Source organism: Choloepus didactylus, chromosome 2 (assembly GCF_015220235.1).
Source record: "Choloepus didactylus isolate mChoDid1 chromosome 2, mChoDid1.pri, whole genome shotgun sequence".
Taxonomy (NCBI): Eukaryota; Metazoa; Chordata; class Mammalia; order Pilosa; family Megalonychidae; genus Choloepus; species Choloepus didactylus.
This window is the reverse complement of record NC_051308.1, coordinates 169,411,177-169,429,347: the sequence shown is the minus strand read 5'-3', so window position 1 is coordinate 169,429,347 and position 18,171 is coordinate 169,411,177. Positions and strand designations below refer to the sequence as shown.

The 18,171-nt window shown below is 39.9% G+C and overlaps 1 protein-coding gene across 3 annotated transcripts in view; it reads left to right on the top strand.

The window, feature by feature from the left end:
* The window catches only part of LHX8 (LIM homeobox 8), a 28,949-nt gene extending 26,873 nt beyond the window's left edge, over window positions 1-2,076 (top strand). For all 3 annotated transcript variants that reach the window (XM_037816237.1, XM_037816229.1, XM_037816248.1), the window contains exon 9: window positions 1,327-2,076. In XM_037816237.1, the coding sequence (XP_037672165.1) occupies window positions 1,327-1,403 (77 nt within the window). In that variant the 3' untranslated portion in view covers window positions 1,404-2,076. The remainder of the gene's footprint in view (window positions 1-1,326) is intronic.
* Window positions 2,077-18,171: the final 16,095 nt, after the last annotated feature.

Genomic DNA, 18,171 nt, shown 5'->3' with positions numbered 1-18,171 from the left:
TTAATTTTAGTTATTGTATTTTTCACTTTTACAATTTCCATTGCATTCGTTTGTATGGGTTCTAGTTCTTTACTGAAATTATCTATCTTGTCACTTTATACCTTAATTCAATTATTATTATATTATTTGTAGTTTACTGAAGTTCATGGCTGATGATAGCTCTAATATCTGGATCTCTTATAGGTCTGTTTTATTTTCTTTGTCTTTTCCTCTTGATTTGCAGTCAAGGTATATCTTATATTTGTCAGGTTATCTTTGATTGCATTTCAGATGTTGGATAAGGGATACTCTAACAATAATTTGAGGCTCTGGATGACATCACCTACCAGAGAGGATTTAGTTTTGTTCCTCTCAGTGCGTTAGGTTAGGGGAAGATCAGCATAATCCGATCAAACATCAGTCCTCATGAAGACTGGCATGTTTCTAATTCACTACTCCTTGGACTTAGCCCTTTGAGGTCCCAAACAAAAAGCTGGTGATGCTTTACCAGGGCTTTTTGCTCTTCAGTGAACTCTGATTTTTTAGTTTTTTCCCCACCATCCAGTCAAATATAACTTCTGAAAGCCTTGTTAAATTCCTCAGCCTTTCAGGCATTCATTTTTCTTTTAAAATTGACATTCATCCTGTGAGAGAAAAGTAGCCTTATTTTCTTTCCTTTCCCTTCTGGAACTTGACTGCAAGTTTTCACTTCCCTGGTATCTTTCTGATGTCTTCAACAGATTTATATAAATTTCTCCAGCTTTCCTGTTTGTTCTCAGAGATAGGGTTGGTTTGAAGTAACATATCCTTTCTGAAAGAGGAAACTTATTTTAATTCTGGTTAAATAAACATTCAGAGCCTGCATCATTGTCCCTGCTTACTTAAATTAGCATTAATATTGTGTATTTTCGTATCAAAGCCAAATGTATTTTGATAATCTGTTTATAGAGGAGGCAGTTAAGCGTTAATAAATGGGAATTTGGGAGTTCATCCTATGATAGCTTCATGTCAAAGCTAGGAACATCTCTTCAGACAAAGCTCTTGTTTCTTTATAGGTGCAGGGTAAAGTGCAGTGAATGGGGTATGGATGGAGGACATTAAAGTGGTAAAAACTTGTGACCCCAAATGAAGATCTGGGAGCAAAATTATTCCTGAATTCTCATTTAATCCTATATTCACTGTGCTGAATAAGTTAATGCTTCCGCTGAGGGCAGTGGAATGAGCATAGCTTGGTGCCCTCAGCTATAATGAGTAATGAAAGCACATGGTCTTGTTTGTTTTGTTTGTTTTTAAATAAGTTTTATTCACCCTACTAAGCTGATCTGAAAATTTCTTTCTATTTTGTAGCTCATTCACCAACAACTCTTGGACTCCAGCCCTTGTTACCCCATTCAATGACACAACTGCCAATAAGTCATACCTAATTCCTTTTTTCAGGGATAGAAGTGATTAAGGATATAAATTTGTCATTTATTATGTGTAAAATATCATTGAAAGGATATTAATGTTAATTTTTTATTTAACACCCAAAGCATTTCCAACATCATTTTGCTGCCCAGGTATGTATCTATAGTTGGCCTGCAAGACACTTTTATTGATTCTTCATTATTTTGTAAAATGTATGTTTACAAGAAGAAAACAAATCAAAACTTTTTTTTTGTATTGTCTGAATATAGTTCACTCTAGTATATATCTGTTAATTTATTTGTCATCTAAAGAGCACTTTGCCCAAAAGAAAGGACTGACAAGTGTGCAAAATGTTTACAATCCTTTGTGAAATTGTAGTTTGTCATTAGTTTGTATCTGTAAGTTATTGTTATAAAATATTACCTGTATTTTTTGTTATATACAGCTTTATACTTTGAACCTTGTATCTGTGAATTTGCAACTGAAATTTATTTTGCCATTGTTTTCTGAATGAACTGAATAAAGCTTCTGTTGTAGCATGCCATGCAAACACATTATTGTGTTTGTGGTTGATACGTTATGGCTGTATAACACTATAGTTTAACAAGCCCACCATTCTAAGTTTATTAAACATTTTCCATTCTTGTGAGAGTTCAGCCAACTTGTCCTTTTTTGTGTTTTCAGTAGTAAGTTGACTTTTGGTCTCTTTAAAATATAACACCCTTAATAATAAAGTCACTTTGTTTTGAACTGTGTTATGAGTACATTTTAATAGGAAACTTATTTGTAGATGATTGCATTGCTCAACAAAAGAACATGTAAAAACATCTAAATTGGCAAATAATCTTTTTTGGACTAGCTAATAAAATTGATGTGAAATAAATGGCAGAGCACTTTTTAAAATGACCTTTGGAATATTCCAAACCAGAAATGAAATACAGGCCCTAAGAATATATTTCTTCAGAAGAAAAGGAACTAAAAGTATATCGAAGTTTATGAGTAACACTCCTAGAGTAGGGACTCTTCATGTTTTCTTCCTGGTGAACACTCCTTAGGGGTTGTGCTTCTGAAAGCTGAAACATAAACCTCAGGACTCTATCCTGTGTGGCAGTGGACACATCTCTGATTTACAAAAGTGAGTAATGCCACCCTCATTAATTTTTGGATTTAAAGAATTTAATCAGTTCTTGTCTTTCATGTGCCATTCCATGGGGAAAAAGGTAATGAAAACAATTTTGAGACTCTTAAGTCTTTGTTTAACTTAGCAGATTGACATCTGGCTGAAGACTGGAAGTTAATAGTGGAGTGTAATTTTATTCTAGTGATCATGAATGCAACTAAAAAACAATTTTGTGGATGTAACTAACTTACTGTCTCCCTCAAATTAGAAGCAACAAGCCTAAGTTTCGCTATGGGAGAAAGGGGAAAGGCTTTTTATGTTTTTGTTTCTATCTTTTGTTTTGTTTTGTTTTGTTTTAACCTGCTACTCCAGTTAAATTCCCTTTGACTAAAAACAAAAACCTTGGCCAACAGCCACTCTGTCTGATCTTGTGAGATTGATGCTGATCTCCTTGGTTTTTTGTTTGTCTGTCCCAGGCGTGAAGTGGTGAGGCCAGCTTTACCTTTGCCAGATGTAGTCTAACCAAGCTCTGCACTGTTAGCAGCTTCTAGCATTTTCCAGCTAGATATAATTGGCATCCTTTATCTTGGGAGGGGCCTGATTATGATTATTCATTCTTCTCTGTCTGTTGTCTTTTTCCCTCTGACCCTGTGCAGAGAGTTTTTGAGAAGGATGCCCAAAGTTTGAATAAAACTTTCATAACAGAGAGGTTCAGAGCTGTCAAAATTGATGAGACTTGTATGTTTGGCATACATATAAAGCTGTTAAAAAACTAATAATGAAATGGGATAGATGTGGAAGTATTTCAAATATTACATATGATACAAACATAAGACTGGAGTCTCCTTTCTATTGTTGGAAGTCATAAGTCCTAATTTAATAACTTTTTATTAGGGAAGAATTCAAGTATTTCTGTGCCAGTAATATTCAGTATAAACATGTAGACACAATACTTCCTTGAAACTGGGGGTGATCACAGCTTTTGTGAGGATTGGAAGAAGAAAAATTTTTATTGTTGGATTAGCAAAGACCTGATTAACAAGCAGGCAGTCACCTCTTAAGTGTTAAGAGATCCATATGAGGGAAAGGATGACTTTTTGGTGATACAAGTTAGAAATCCTATTCCAACAATGAAATTTTTCTGATGTTGGAGTCACACTAAGTCTATACTTCTGAAGTAATTCTTTTAGTAAAACGAGATAGCATTAACCTTTAGCAGTAATTTTGCATATTACAAATGTCATTCTTAAAATTCCACATTACTTATAAATTATAAGTACATCTGTTTTGAATAATCCATAATCTTTGTTAGAATCAGAGTTCATGCTTTTGAAAATTGTTACAGACATTTGAAAGCTGATAGCTGTAGTATTTCTTGACTTGGTAAATATGTATATAATTATTCTAGTAGCATTATGAAACTACATGGAATGGCACAGAGGGCTTAGTAGAAGAAATACTTCTATTTTAGTAGAAAAAATGCTTCTGTTTTATATTTAGAACAAGTCGTTTGTATGCAATATATTAAGTACAAAAAGTATATTAACCTAGGAAAAATTTTCAATTGTCCTACCCCAATTTCAGTTATTATGATAATTGAAATTATGATAATTTGATTTTTGGACTTAAAAGTTTTGAAAAATACAAATAAATTTTTAGAGAGAAATGGATTTGAATCCAAAACAAATTCAAGTACATTGTATAACTTCTAATAGATATCTGCTTTGGTTCAGGCATATAGTAAATACTATTTATATCCTGTTTCCCCCTCATAATATAATAAACAGCTTCTAAGCCAAATGTTCATGTGCAACATTATTTTAATTGATAAATAGTATTGCATTGCTTGGATGAAACAATTTAAGTTGTTTCTTAATTTTTCCCAATTTAACACACTCTTGGTATGCCATGTATGTATGAGAGCTTTAGATGTATTTTGTTAAATAGTCACAGAAATCTCATGAAGTAGGCTCTATTTATCATCATCCCCATTTTGCAAATATGGGAATTGAAAGGTTAAGTAACTTTTCCAGACTCACAGTGACACCTAACAAAGCCAGGATTTGAATGCAGCATTTCAAGGACTCCAGATACCACATTCTAAACTGTGATGCTTTACGCTCTATTTTGAGTAACACTGTTATGAACATCTTCATATCTACATTTTTATTCACATCCTTATTTCCCTAACATAAATTTCTAGAAGTGGAATAGTTGTGCATGCATAATTTTAAGACTTTGAAATTTATTAATTGTTCTCAGCATGTTGCATGAATATACATCTCTACCAGCAGTGTTTGAGAAGAGGTGTTTACAGAACCCTTGCCAACCTGTCTAATAGTGGAATTAATATTTTAATTATTTTTCCAATTCGATAGTCAAAAAGATAATTTTTATGTACCTTATATTTCATTGATTACTTGATATAAAATTATAATTCACATTTTAGAGAACTAGCTTCTTGTTCAGGTGGTGAAGTTAAACAAAAACGACCCACTTTTGTGACCTTTCTTCTTTCAGTTAACTGTATACATGGCTAAAGTAAACGTTCTTTACTTTAGCAGCTGTGATATCTTTCACTTGGTATCAAATATTTTACTTTAGTACCTAGCACTCTTTATACCATCATATAATATTGGCTTTCCTGGTATTTACATAACTCTTCAAGTTTTTCAAATACTTTCTTGTACATCACCATGTATCCATTCAACAGACAGGGCAAAAGAAATTTAGGGAACTTTGATTAATATGTTTAGGCATTTGCTCTTAATATGTAAGGGTACTCCAGAGCACCAGATTATTTTCATTACTGTGTAGAGATATCAGGAGAATAAATTCATAAGTCCTTCTCATTTTCTTGGGTTGGTGAGCAACTCCTATGAAGATAGACTTCCATAGGCTCAGAGAATGGTTGTGAAACCTACAGCAGGAAACTCTTCTCCCTTTCTAAATTGTGCCAACAAATGTGGTACTTACCAGGTATCTACCAAGGATCTGTACCTGGTAGAGAGCTGAGAGTGGAGTCTGGGGTGGACCATGGGGGGAGGGAGGGAAGTATCAGAGGAAGGAAGAAAGGACGTAAGAAATAAAGAGAAGAGATAGTCCTGAAAGGATAGAAACTATATTTCTCTTGCTTTGCATTGCCTTCCACAGTGCCTACCTGGCTTAAAGTAGGCATTCAGTAAATACTCAGTTGATTGATTGAACCCACTGTCAGAGCAGTAGGAGAACGATCAGATTGACATACACCATACTTGAGCATCCCAGGGTAACGTCAGATTTCAAAAGAGCTCTGATCAAATTCTTAAAGTATTCTTCCTTCCTTCCTTTAGCAAATATCTTTTATATGCCTATTGTAATTTATATTCTTTTTACACTGTTCTGCATGAGATGTGGGACACTTGGATTTTAGCACATTCTCTGATACTGATTAACTGCATAACAAGGACATTTAGCCTTGCTGGATGCTGGTTTCATCAACTTTAAAAGGAAGATTTTTATGAGGCTAAAGTGAGATGATGAATGGAAAAGACATGGTAAAGTCATAACATATTAATTTGGGAGGGTGGGGCTAGTGGCACAAGATGAGGCAAACAAAGCCTGTGCTCTGGGACCACCAGAAGTCTGGCAAGAACTGCATTACCCCAGGCATCCCCAGGAGGACAGCGCTTTGCCATGTCTTTAAATAAAGTCAGAAATGGAGCATTTAGGCTGGTGATGAGTTCCACGTTCTCAACTGAAGTTCTCTTATACCAACCTCAGTACAAATGGAAGACATCTATCTGCTGCCAACATAAGCTCTGTTCTTGATCTTAAAGAGCTATTCAGGCAAGAAGATGTCACTTTCTGTAATTTGGGTGTAAGAAGTCTCTATATAATTTAGTTTGTAGACGTGATTGGAATGTGTGCAAAATATTTTTTAAACCCAAAGGAATTATGATGCCATATTTGAAAATAGAAACCATTGTTACAAAATCAATTTCAAAATATTTATTTCCCAGAACCAGGGCGGAGTCTCCAGAGAACCACTACTAGTTATTAGCTCATTTCTTTCAGATGTACTAGAGTGATTGTGCTACTTTGTCCACCTGGTTCTGAACCACAAATTTTTATCTTAGGGTGAAAGTCCTCTAAGTGAGATGGCGCACAGTTCTCCTAGATCATCATTTATCTTTCAGAATATAGCTGGTACCTTGTGTGACAGTGGTAAAAAGCATATTTCAGGATTCTTTGTGGGCAAAGATAGTTTCACAGGCTCCTCAGGACCGGCACAGAGCCTGACACTTGCAGATCAATTCTAGAAGGAAGGTGGGAAAGAGATCAGAGAAATCGTAACAAAGATATGGATCCAACCCTATGACTGACTTTCCCTTTTGTAACATGGAAGGAGAGAGACTGTAGTGAAGCTCAGTTCAGGCAGCCAGACTTTGCAGGGAACCCATGAGCTCTGAGGGTGCCTTGAGCTCATGTGGGGCAGTGGATGAGGTGCTAGGGGCTAAAAAAGGGCTGAGTCATGGACATGCTGATCTGGCGCAGGAGCAGGCAGGTCAAAGGGAGAGTTGCAGCTCTCTGTGCCATTCCCCTGTTGGGGTTCTTCTCTGAGAGCAGACTTCTGGCATCAGTGAACTGTAAATTTATTCTGATCTCTCACAGTCATCTGTGGAAATTGCATAGCAGCACACGGGGCTTCAGAAGCTGTGTGACAGACAAAACCAAGGTAGAGAGGAATATCGCAAAGTCTTTGTGGTAAGACAGTCTGGAGTCCTGGTTTTGCCACACCCCACCTGTGTGACTGTGGGCAAGCTGTTTACCTGTTCTGCACCTCAGTTTCCTAACACCTAAAAGGAAAAATGATAGCACCATTCTCAATGATTATTGTGAATATGCAATAAAAATAATGCATGTAAAGTGCTTAGAAAGGTATCTATCTGGTGCATAATAAGCTTTGAATATCATCTGTTATTATTCTTTGGTAAACAAACTCTTAGCAGCAGAGGAAAAGCTCTTACCAGTCTTCGCTAGCCTTCCTTCTCCCTTCCCCATCTCCCTTTTCCCAGCTAATAACTACTCATCTTCTAGGACCCAGCTCAGGCATCATCTCCCATGTCCCACTTCAGTGTGAATTAGTTGCCACCTTTGTGTCCCAAGATACCCCCAAAGGATATCTCCACACCTAACACATTTTATTATATTAACCTTTCCCAAGTTTCTCTCAAGACTTTGAGAAACCTCAGAATTGGGACTGTTCATCTTAGGGTCTCCAGAACCCACTACAGGGTCCCGACAGAGCAGGGGCCTAGTTAGTTACAGCCCGCTTGGAGGCAAGACCTTGAGGACAGCCTTTGCTTCTTCTCACTCCTCAGCCTGGGCTAAACTATGGCCCATGGTAGGTCTGCAACTCGGATGGACATGTTTCTTATTCTGTTCAACTAAGCAAGACAGACAGTTGGGCCATTATGGAGTAAATCAGGCGAAAGCAGCAGCCAAAGCACATGTTTTTATCTGTTACCCAAATTGGCTGACTCCCCGGCCTGCAGTTACTGGGTAATTGTTCAATCTTCCACTTGACTTTTGCTGTGTAAATGTGGCCACAGAGTCTTTCAATTTCTGTTGAATGGCTCCTTCTATCCTCTACATTTTTAACAGCTTAAAACATAAAATTCACCTTTCACTCCGCCTGTGGCACCTATTTTGGGCCATCATCTGACCTCGCTCCCTCAATCTTCAAACCCGACTATCATGTTTGGGTTAGGGGTTGATAATTGTTTTTATACCTGTGTTCTGGATAATCTGTTGTCAATTCTCCTGCCTTTTTTATGAGAGGAGAAGAGACCATAGACATATAGGATACATACATGCCAACCTCAGTCATAAACTTCACATGCTGGAAACTTTATATTTTGGCCTTAGGTGCAGGAAATCCCTTTTGCAGCTCCTAAAGTTAGTGGAAAGATAACACGATTTTGTTTCAGATTACACAATCCATTGCTCCAATCCCAGCCCAGCCAGTTACTAGCTGTGTGACCTTGGGCATGTCACCAATTCATAGCACCTGCTATTTGTTTTACCCTTGAAATGTCTCTATAATACACCTATTTTTCCCCATTTTCACCACTAACACCGAGTGCAAGACAATATCTCATCTGGACTATTAAAACAGCAACACAACTTTTCTGCTGGCTTCTACCTTTTCTCCCTTAAAATCTTTTCACAAATCTGTTTATAACCTAAGTTAGTGCTTCTCTGCTGAAAACCTCCCAATGGCTTCCTTCCATATTCAGAAGAAAATCCAACATTCTGTGTGGCCTTGAAGGGTATTTGAGTGGCCACCTCCACCCCCATACCTCTCTGACCTCATCTCCTTTACCTTCTCACCAGCTTGCTCGCTCACCTTCTCACTGCCAGTCACACTGGGACCCTTGGCTGTAGGATAGTGGGTGGGATAAAATAGTGTTTATAAGACTTGGAATGCGATAGGTAAGTTCTGCCAGTTTCTGATGATGTGATCTTGGGAAAGTTGCTTGCTTTCACTTGATTTTGCCTGTTTTCTCTTCTAGGAAATAAGTTTACAATACTCTCCTTGTAGGGTCACCATGAAGATTAAATGAGATAATAAATATAAAGAAGTTAGCATGGTATCTGGCATATGGCTGCCCCTAAATCAAGAAGTGGTAGCTATTAGAATAAGATGAGGAGAATAGGAGGCAGAGGGGAGTGGGTGTTCTGAAGTAGGAAAGCAGCGTCAAAGCTTCCCCTAGAACAGAATAACATTCTCCCTTACTCCTGGTTCTTCAATTTCAAGCACCATTTCTGTTGAAGTTTAGCCCAAGCCTTTTCTTTTGATGCTCTTGTAGAAATATTTAAACTCCTTACCATCATGTATCCATCAAAACACGCTGTTAATCTCCCTTGCACACCCACCCTCCTGAAGCTGATTCCCCCAAAGCCTGATACATCTTGATTGCTTTTTGTGGTGCTTCTCCAAGTTCTCCATATAGTTGTTCAGCTGTGGGGCCCATTTAATAAAAAGACTCTGCTAAGTCTTGAGGGAGCTCCAGTGTTTGCCAGTGAAATTGGCTCACTTAATTTTCAGGCTTTGTGGTTCTACCCTGGTTTTACTGCTCAATGACATGAGTCTGACAGCTTGGTCAGCTCCATTTTCACTTTTTTAGTAGATACACCCAGGGCTGCACTTCTCCATTGCCTGAAGTGGGCCGATGTTGCTGTTCCTTTTCTCACCTTTGTTAAATATATCCACACTAGCCTAATATCACATGCCTGTTGAATAATTTCTCTCTGTTCAACTGTAAGCTCAAGACTTCAGTGCTCCTGGGTCAAGAGTTTCTCTTGGACCATCAAGTTCAAGAATGAGTGGGTTTTAGACCACTTTCTATAGTAGTTAGAGTTTTATTAAGCTAAATGAGTAAATAATATAAATTACATTTAATAGCCAGGGAATTGGATAAGTGTTACGTATTGGGCCTAAATAATAGCACAGAATTACTCAGTTGGCCAATGTATTCATTTCCTAGGGCTGCCACAATAAATTATCGCTGAGTGGCTTAACAAAACAGAAATTTATTGTCTCACAGTTGGGGAGTCTAGTAGTCCTAAATCAAGGTGTTGGCTGGGCCATGCTCCCTCTGAAGTCTGTGGGGATAATCCTTCCTTGAGTCTTCTAGCTTCTGGTGGTTTGCTGGCCATCCTTGTTGCTCCTGGCTTCAGTCTCTGCTTCTGTTGTTATGACATTCTCTGGTGTCAGTCTGTTGTCCATGTGTTGAGATTTTCCTCTTCTTATAAGGACATTGGTTGTATTGGATTAGGGCCCACCATAATCCAGCTTGGCCTCAACTAATCACATATTCAAAGACCGTATTTACAAATATAGCCCCACTCATAGGATCAGATTTAGGACGTGAGCTTGTCTTCTTGAGCTTCCCTATGACTGGCTTCATAAACTGTTCCAAATTGACCATATTATCTAATCTTTCAGATGACCCATGGGCCTCAGGACTCAGGAACAGCAGAGTGATTAAAAGTCATTGAAGGATATGACCAAGAATAAAAAGGTTATAATAGTGCTCTAACTCTATGGTTTCCAAATTTTAGGATACTGAAGTCATCTAGAGACTAGGTTAGATGTTAGAAACGGTGATTTCCAGAGATTCTAATTTGCCACATCAGGGGTGGGTACCAAAAGCCTCTGCCTCTTAAAAGACCCTTAGAGGATTCTGCAGCAGGTGTTTGGAGACCACACTTTGAGAAGAGTGACAGTAGAGGACCATGGAGGGATTTCAATAGCAGATTTGTGAAGAATGTTCTGCCGTTTCCGTTGGGTTCATCCTCATTAAGCCACTGTGAGTCGGGGGCTTCAAGTACATTGCATTTACTCCTCACAAAATTGCCACAGGGTAAGTTATTCCCATTCCCACTTTATAGATGATACACTTTGAGGCTCAGAGGGGCTAGAAAACTTTCCTAGTAGGCTGGGATTTTAAACCAGGTCTTTGACTTTTTTTTCACTGCAAACGAAGATTGAGGAAGAGTGAGGTGGGTGTCCTGGAACAAATGAATCAAGGCACACTCAGAGCTAAAGCAGCCCTGGGGGTTAAAAAAATTATAACAATTAGGTCTATTTTGTTTACACCAAAAATTCCTTTTGCTGATTTTTTTTAATTCCATGAAATCATTGACCGAAATGCTATTTGGCATTACACAGTTGCCAAAATGTGAGTCATTAACTGGCTGAGTTCAGTTGGTACCCTGCATCCACATATGTTCAAGTATCCAGACATTTTGGCTGGTCAGAGACACACTGGCTTGAACTTAGTTTTCCCATTTTCAGGTAGGAAATCTGAGTTAATACTGAGTGACCAATAGGATCAGCTATATATATACATATATTTTCTCCCTACCTGGTATGCTAACCTGCATGGATGCAACTGCTCCTTCCCCGGATGGGAAGGACCCAATGCATTTGTTGTTGTTGGAGGTCCTTTTCATATGTGCCTCCCTTTCTTAAAGAGGCTGACAGCTGGAGAGAAAGGGAATCAGTGCTAACAGGTCCTGTCCTCTGTGCCTCAAGAGAAGATTGCCCATACTGGAGCCATAACATCAGTGCTACTGAACTGTGCTGTGCTCTTAAGGCAGTGAAATCTGGTGTGAGCAGAAAAGGCAGCACTAGGGGAAGATGGCTGTCTCAGATTTCAGATGATGCCTTATAAGGTTTCTCTGCCCTTCCCTTGTTCTTTCCACCACAGAAGGAAGGATAAGCACTGTGACAAATGCCACCTTAAAATGAATGGCTAAGAGAGTGTGAGCATGGTAAGTCTGAGGCTTTGTTGAGACAGAATAGAGGGGCTTCAGCTCCCACATTGAGTGCTGAACCTTGGCAGAATGATTGGCATTTGTGTAGGTCAAGAGATCCTGGATTGAAACTTCAGGGATGCTCTGGTAGAAGAATAGCAAAGAGATTTGTACAGCAGCTCCTCATCTCGTCCCTGGCTTTTGCCAAAGCTTCTCCCATCTTTCATTTCCTAAAACACAAAAATTCTTCTCTTGCAGCAATACTTTAATTCTACTTTAATATCCTTATCCATCAAATGGAATTTTAATTTCATGAGCTTAAAATACACAAACTCCATTGCCACATCCCAACTATTTGGACTGCTTCTTAGAGACATGGGACCATTACAATTGTCTTGAGATCCTCAGAGAGCCACAACTTGAATATAATTCACAAATTATTTTACTGTTGTAAATCTGGGCCAAATAACCGTTGTTCAAATAGGCAGGTGATTTCAAAAGAGAATAGGGATCACTTGATTGTAGCTACTGTTGAACTTGTCCATCCAAATCCTTTTGAAGCTTCTTTTGACAAAACATAACTTCTAGTTGTGGTGAAATGAGGATAGATTGGCTGGATAAAGGAGCTTATATGCTTGCCAGTATGATTTTCCCCAAGCTATGTGCTTCATTTTATTTTCCATAACTCTAGTATGAAACTCACATCATTTCCCTTACTAGGGTATTCTGAGGTTCACCAAGAATTTGGTTGGGACATATTTTCCTGAGCATCTGCCTGAATTCTCCTGCCTTGAATATTTTTAAAATCTCCTCTCTTTTAGTCATGCTCACAGATTTGGTGACTTGCAGAATGCTGGAACAGTCTCTACCCATCATCTCGTCCAGTCCCCTCATTTCACTCCCAGTATCCAAGTCCCCCTGCCTTGCACTTTCTCCTTAGAAATGGAAGCAAAAATAATCAGCTTTGCCACCCACCCACCTCCTAGCCAGAATCTCCAAGGAACACCCTGAGCTATGCTAAACGGTTTGCTTGCCAGTGGATTCTCTCAGAACGGGTTAATGGGTTGCTCCCAAGTCTCCCCGTGTCACTACCTGCCTGTAACTTAAAGTGCTTCTCAGCTGGAAACATAGGACTCAAATGTCAAACTCTGAAGCTCCGCATTCTGTTTCTTTTCAGTCCAACCTCTTTCTTTTGAAGAAAGGGCTCAGTCTTTCAGTGCTGATTGCAAGTGTGCATGCTCAGCCTGTTCTGGGAGCATTTTAGGAGCCTCCACTTCCACTAGGGAAAGCAGGATCTCTAGGAAAAAAACTGAGGCAATGTTGATACTAACACTTGGTATTTAGTGGACACTTATGATATGCCAGGCCCTCTGCCAAGCGCTTACATATATTTGCTCCCTTTGCTCCTCCCTACACCCCATGGTTAGTTACTGCCACACTTATTTCACATTTGAGGACACTGTGGCATGGGTCGCATGGCTCATAAGCAGCAAGAGCCAAGATTTAATCCCAGACAGATTAGTTCCAGAATAGAAACTCTTAATCACTATACTCTCCTGTTTCCAGAAAACTAAGGTATAGGCAAGAAACCATCTTAATTTACCAGCTTGGAGAATAAAGCAAGGACCTGTTCTTTTTAATTTTCAAACAAAATAACTCTGAGACCTCAGCCTAGCCACTACAAGGATGTGCTTCCTCCTTCCCCTATAGTCTCCCTATCATGGTATCTTCTAGGATCCTAGTTAGACTTCTCTAGTCCACGGAGTCAGTCTTTACGACTAAGGCTTTGAAGAGAGAACATTTTCTGTTTTGCTGAAGATTCCTATTTTTTGTCTGTTGTCGGTGGCACATGGTGCCACTCAAACACCAGCAGCCCAGTGACTTGACTATGTACCCTTCCTCCCCAACCTGGTAGTCCTGGAGCCTGGTTATAACTCTTCTAACCCCTGTCCACTGAGGAAGGACTCTGGTGACATCAGGTCCCTGCTCCTGCCCCTGATCCATCTGGAGAGAAGAGGATGCCTTTCTTCTGATTTCTCACCTTGGGTATACTCAGCTGTAGACCCTGCCCCCCAAATACCAGGGTTCTCAATAGTATTATACACTTGGTTTTATAATTTATATATTTTATACACACACACCAGATATTTTCCCTAAGACTTTTCTGCAAAGGCCTGGAGGGTTGTACAATCTTAGCTGTATACTGGAGCTAGAACTGGCTCGTTCCCTTATTCTATACTCTAACCCCAAAATCTCAGTCTTCAAAGTTCATTCTTCTTATTTCCTGTTCCAAGATAAATGGCATTTCCTCTAGGTAAATCCCCTCTCCCTGCACACACACACTCATTATTCAAGGTAGGACATGGAAAAGTGCTACAAAGCATGGTAGCAGATGCAATATGTCTTCACCACTCCTGATTTTTATGAGGTCGAATTTTCTCTAAACACTTCTGACTTCTTGTCCCGCCCTTTACTCCTCCCTACAGAAATAGAGAAGCCAGGAGAGTGAGGAGGTGAGAGGTACTGGGAGGTGTTGGGAATGGTTAGCTCCTCACTCCCTTTTCTCTCGGGAGCCAGCTGCTCTTGGGGAACAGGCATTCTGCTTTGCTCTTATTAGGAAGCTTGGCTTATATGTGCAGCAGCAATGAGTTTCCTATTGAAGGACCCCAGAATTAGATAGATTCATCCATGCAGTCACAGACAGCACTGGAAAGCTTTGGATCTACCCCCATGTGGGGTAACACTTACCACATGGAGGAGCAACAGTAATGGCTGTCATTGATCAAAAGGATACTGTGTTCCAGCTTCTGTGCATCCGATCCCTATGAAAAAGGTACTCTTACTGTTTGCTGGTTAAAGATGAGGAAATAAGAGTAATTTAACAAGGTCACACAGCTAGTGTCTTTGCTCAATTCCTTAGAAAACAGAACTTAGATAAAACTCACATGCCAACTTTTTTATTGGGGGCTGAAATTCCAAAGAAGCAAAAATGAAGGAAAAAAGTGTATCAGGGAAGGAGGGAAAGCAAATTCAAGGTGGTGATTTACTGAGTTGCTCACAGCATCTTCAGAAGACATAGCTGGCTGTTTGGTGATGAAGGATGTCTCTGGAGAGGCCATTGGAAGCTATTGCATCCTACTTCCCAACATGTGGAAGAAGAGCAAGTATTTCACCTGCTGGGTTCTCCTTTCTCCTATCTTTCTTGGATCAACATCTGTCCCATGGGTGTTAATTTTCTTGCACTTCCAGTTTGTATTACCTGTCACCTGGGGAGGAACCATTTTGGGAAGAAAGAGTCTTCATGGGTCAGTCAGGCCCAGATGCTGGAGTCATTGTGGCTTTTGCCACAGAGGGTTTAATGGGTGCAAAGAGCACAGGCAGTGTCAAGAGGAAGGGGACAAGTGGCCTGGAGGGCAGGCTGCGCTGAGCAGATCTGGGCATTAAAAAAGAAGAGCCTGGTATACCTAGTAAGTGGCAGGGCAGAGTCAAACCAAGGGCAGTATTTTTCCAGACAGCCCAATCTTTTGGCCACTGATGGTAATTCATGTTCAAGAAATGGCCAACCCTACCCAAGAAAGGACACTTCAAAGTTGTACTGGGTACTGTGAGGAGGTACCAAGTTGGGATCCATTCTTCATCTGGGAATTTTGATATTGGGGGCACTAATAAATATTAGGAATAGATAGACTAAGATGACCACAATTTCCAAGCAGAATCTATACATGAGAGTTGTTAATTCATATATCTTCATAAAGCTTTCTTCTGATGCCAAATAGCTGGCCTGCTTCAAGTTAGGGAGGACATTTATGAGTTATCCAGTAGTGAGGTTTGCTCAAGTTTCTGGTTAAGACCAGAACCAGGTGGGCCCTTTGTGCCTGTACCTATGATAATAAAAGTCTCCAAGGAAACTCACTGTTTTAATTTCTCACTTAGGGAGTAAGAGAAAGAAAGGGTTTGAGAGAAGATGATATCTGCTTTGCAAAGTTATGCCAGAGCTGAGTCCTTCAAACCAATGATATGGTAGAGAATAGTTTTGGGGAACTTTGTTAAAATCAGCTTTGAAAGGCCACATAACTGACTTCCTGAGGGTCAGCAGTGATTGTGATACCATGTTAGGCACCTGACATACATGATTCTAAACAATAGTATATATAATAGTATAAATATTTCCATTGTGTGTGTGTGTGTGTGTGTGTGTGTGTGTATATATTATAGAGAATGTCAGTAAACTTGCCCAAGTTCCCCCAAGTGAGTAAGCGTGCTGCCCTAAAAAGAACTATTTTTATTGTAATTGCAAACTAATGATATGCCATGATAGCAGTTATGAGCTCCTAGGTTCGTATGAGAGTGCCCAGCCTGGTGTCTTGCTCAGAGTAGACGAATGAATGAATGATCACTTCAAATGATTCTGCCTGGTAAGCATCCTCTCTCAATGAAATCTTACGTAAAAGCTCAACATATGAAACACATAAAAGTGAAGCTGCTTCAGTTTATGGGAAGGTGGGGATCCAGAACCACTTTGAGCTTCTCCTTTGTCCCCACCTGCAGCTCCCAAGTCATGGCCATAAAATTGCAAGACTGAGTCAAAGCATGGTTTGAAAACTATCCATCCAGTCCAGTCCCCAACCCAGCATGATAACTAGTGCACTATTTGTCTAAGGAAATCCTCCCTTGGGTAACAAGATGTTAACATGAAACTCTTCTCATTTCAGTTTCCATTGACTATATTCTGTTGTCACATTCCCAAATGAGTTGTGAGAAAGATCACTATGGCTGAGAAATTGTTAGACGACCTATCTGCAGCATACAGGGTACAAAAGAGTCAAGTTGTTGGCAACTGGAAAGGATTTTGTGGGGAAAGTGTTGGAGGATCCCTCCCTTTCCATCATCTCAGTTCAAGGGAAAGGGTCTTTCTTGGGTCCACTTGGAGACTGAACACTTGCTTTTGCTAGTTAGGGGGGCACTGTGGACAGGCGTCTGACCCTCCCCAAGGGTGAATGAAGAGAGAAAGGCTTGGCCAGCTGCTTTACCAGTGAAGCAGAGGAGAGATGATGCTGCAATGAGACGGGCCTGCATTTCCAGAGAGTGTGTGTATAACAGTGAGCCAGGGTGGGGTTTCCTTCAATCTTGTTCAACAGGGCCACCCAAAGGCACTAAGGCCTCAGCAGAAGAGAACCTGAAGGTTCTGACTCCTAGGGACCAAGGAAGCTACTGTCAGACTAGGTAGACGGCATTCACCCAGGTCAAGGAACTGCAGACGTGAGAGGACCAGGAATGGGGAGGAGCCTCTGAAGAACGCACAAACGAGTCATCTTATACACCTGTCAGACCCAGAGAGCATGCAGCTATTGTAACAGAACAGCCAAGTACAGACTTTCCTTCCCTTGTTTCTACTTGGAAGGGTCAGAAACCATGGGGAGCCAACTGGGGGAGGAGAAGCAGCAAGAGGCAGAGAAATAAAGTAGTGCCACTCCCCCTCGGTATCCCCGTCATTTTAATTACTGGGTGGAGGCTGTGTTTTTTACTTTAAGTGACTGTAAAACTTTCTTTTACCCAAAAGGAGCCAGGAAGGTTGTTTGCTTGCCCAAGTTTTCATCCAGCATGGGGAAAGCTTACTCCCAATGAGTAGGTTTACAGAGACAGCAGGAGACAAACTTTTGTATGTTTATACTATTATATTTTGCTAATCTAACATACTGGTTTTACTTACGTTGAGATGAAATATACATTTTGTGACTTCTTTCTATGGGTTACAGTCCATCCTTTGTATCTCACAGAACAAGATCTCTACATGAAAACTCTTGAAATATTTGAGAGAAGATTGTTCTGTCTCTGCTGTATTCCTTGTCTCCATGCCCATTCTCATGGTCATAGTTTCACAATTCCCACTCACCTGGATTCCTCTCACCCAGATGCAACCTGGATCATATATGTTTCATATATGTTTCATATATGGAAGCACTATTTTTTTTGTAACTGTGGGGAGAATTCCTTAATGTTTTTCAATGGAAAATCAACCCAGCTGAAATGATCAAGTGCCAAGAATGTGAGGACTTTTTTTCTCTTCCCTCCATCATCAAGCTCAGATCCCGAGGTCTTCTGTTGTGTAAACATCTGCTAAGATTTGGGCACCAGTCACTCTGGCCAGAGCTTTCAGCTTTCAGCCCCACCAGTCTTCCTCTCAACACATGCTGGGCATTGCCTGCTTTCCACCATCTTCTGAACCTTCCCTTTCTACCTCCAAGAAGATTTTATTTTCCTCTTTACTGATTTTCATTGACTTTGGCATGTATCAACACTAACCATTGTTGACATCTTGGCCCATTCTTTTAAAAAACTCTCCTACAACATTTCAACAG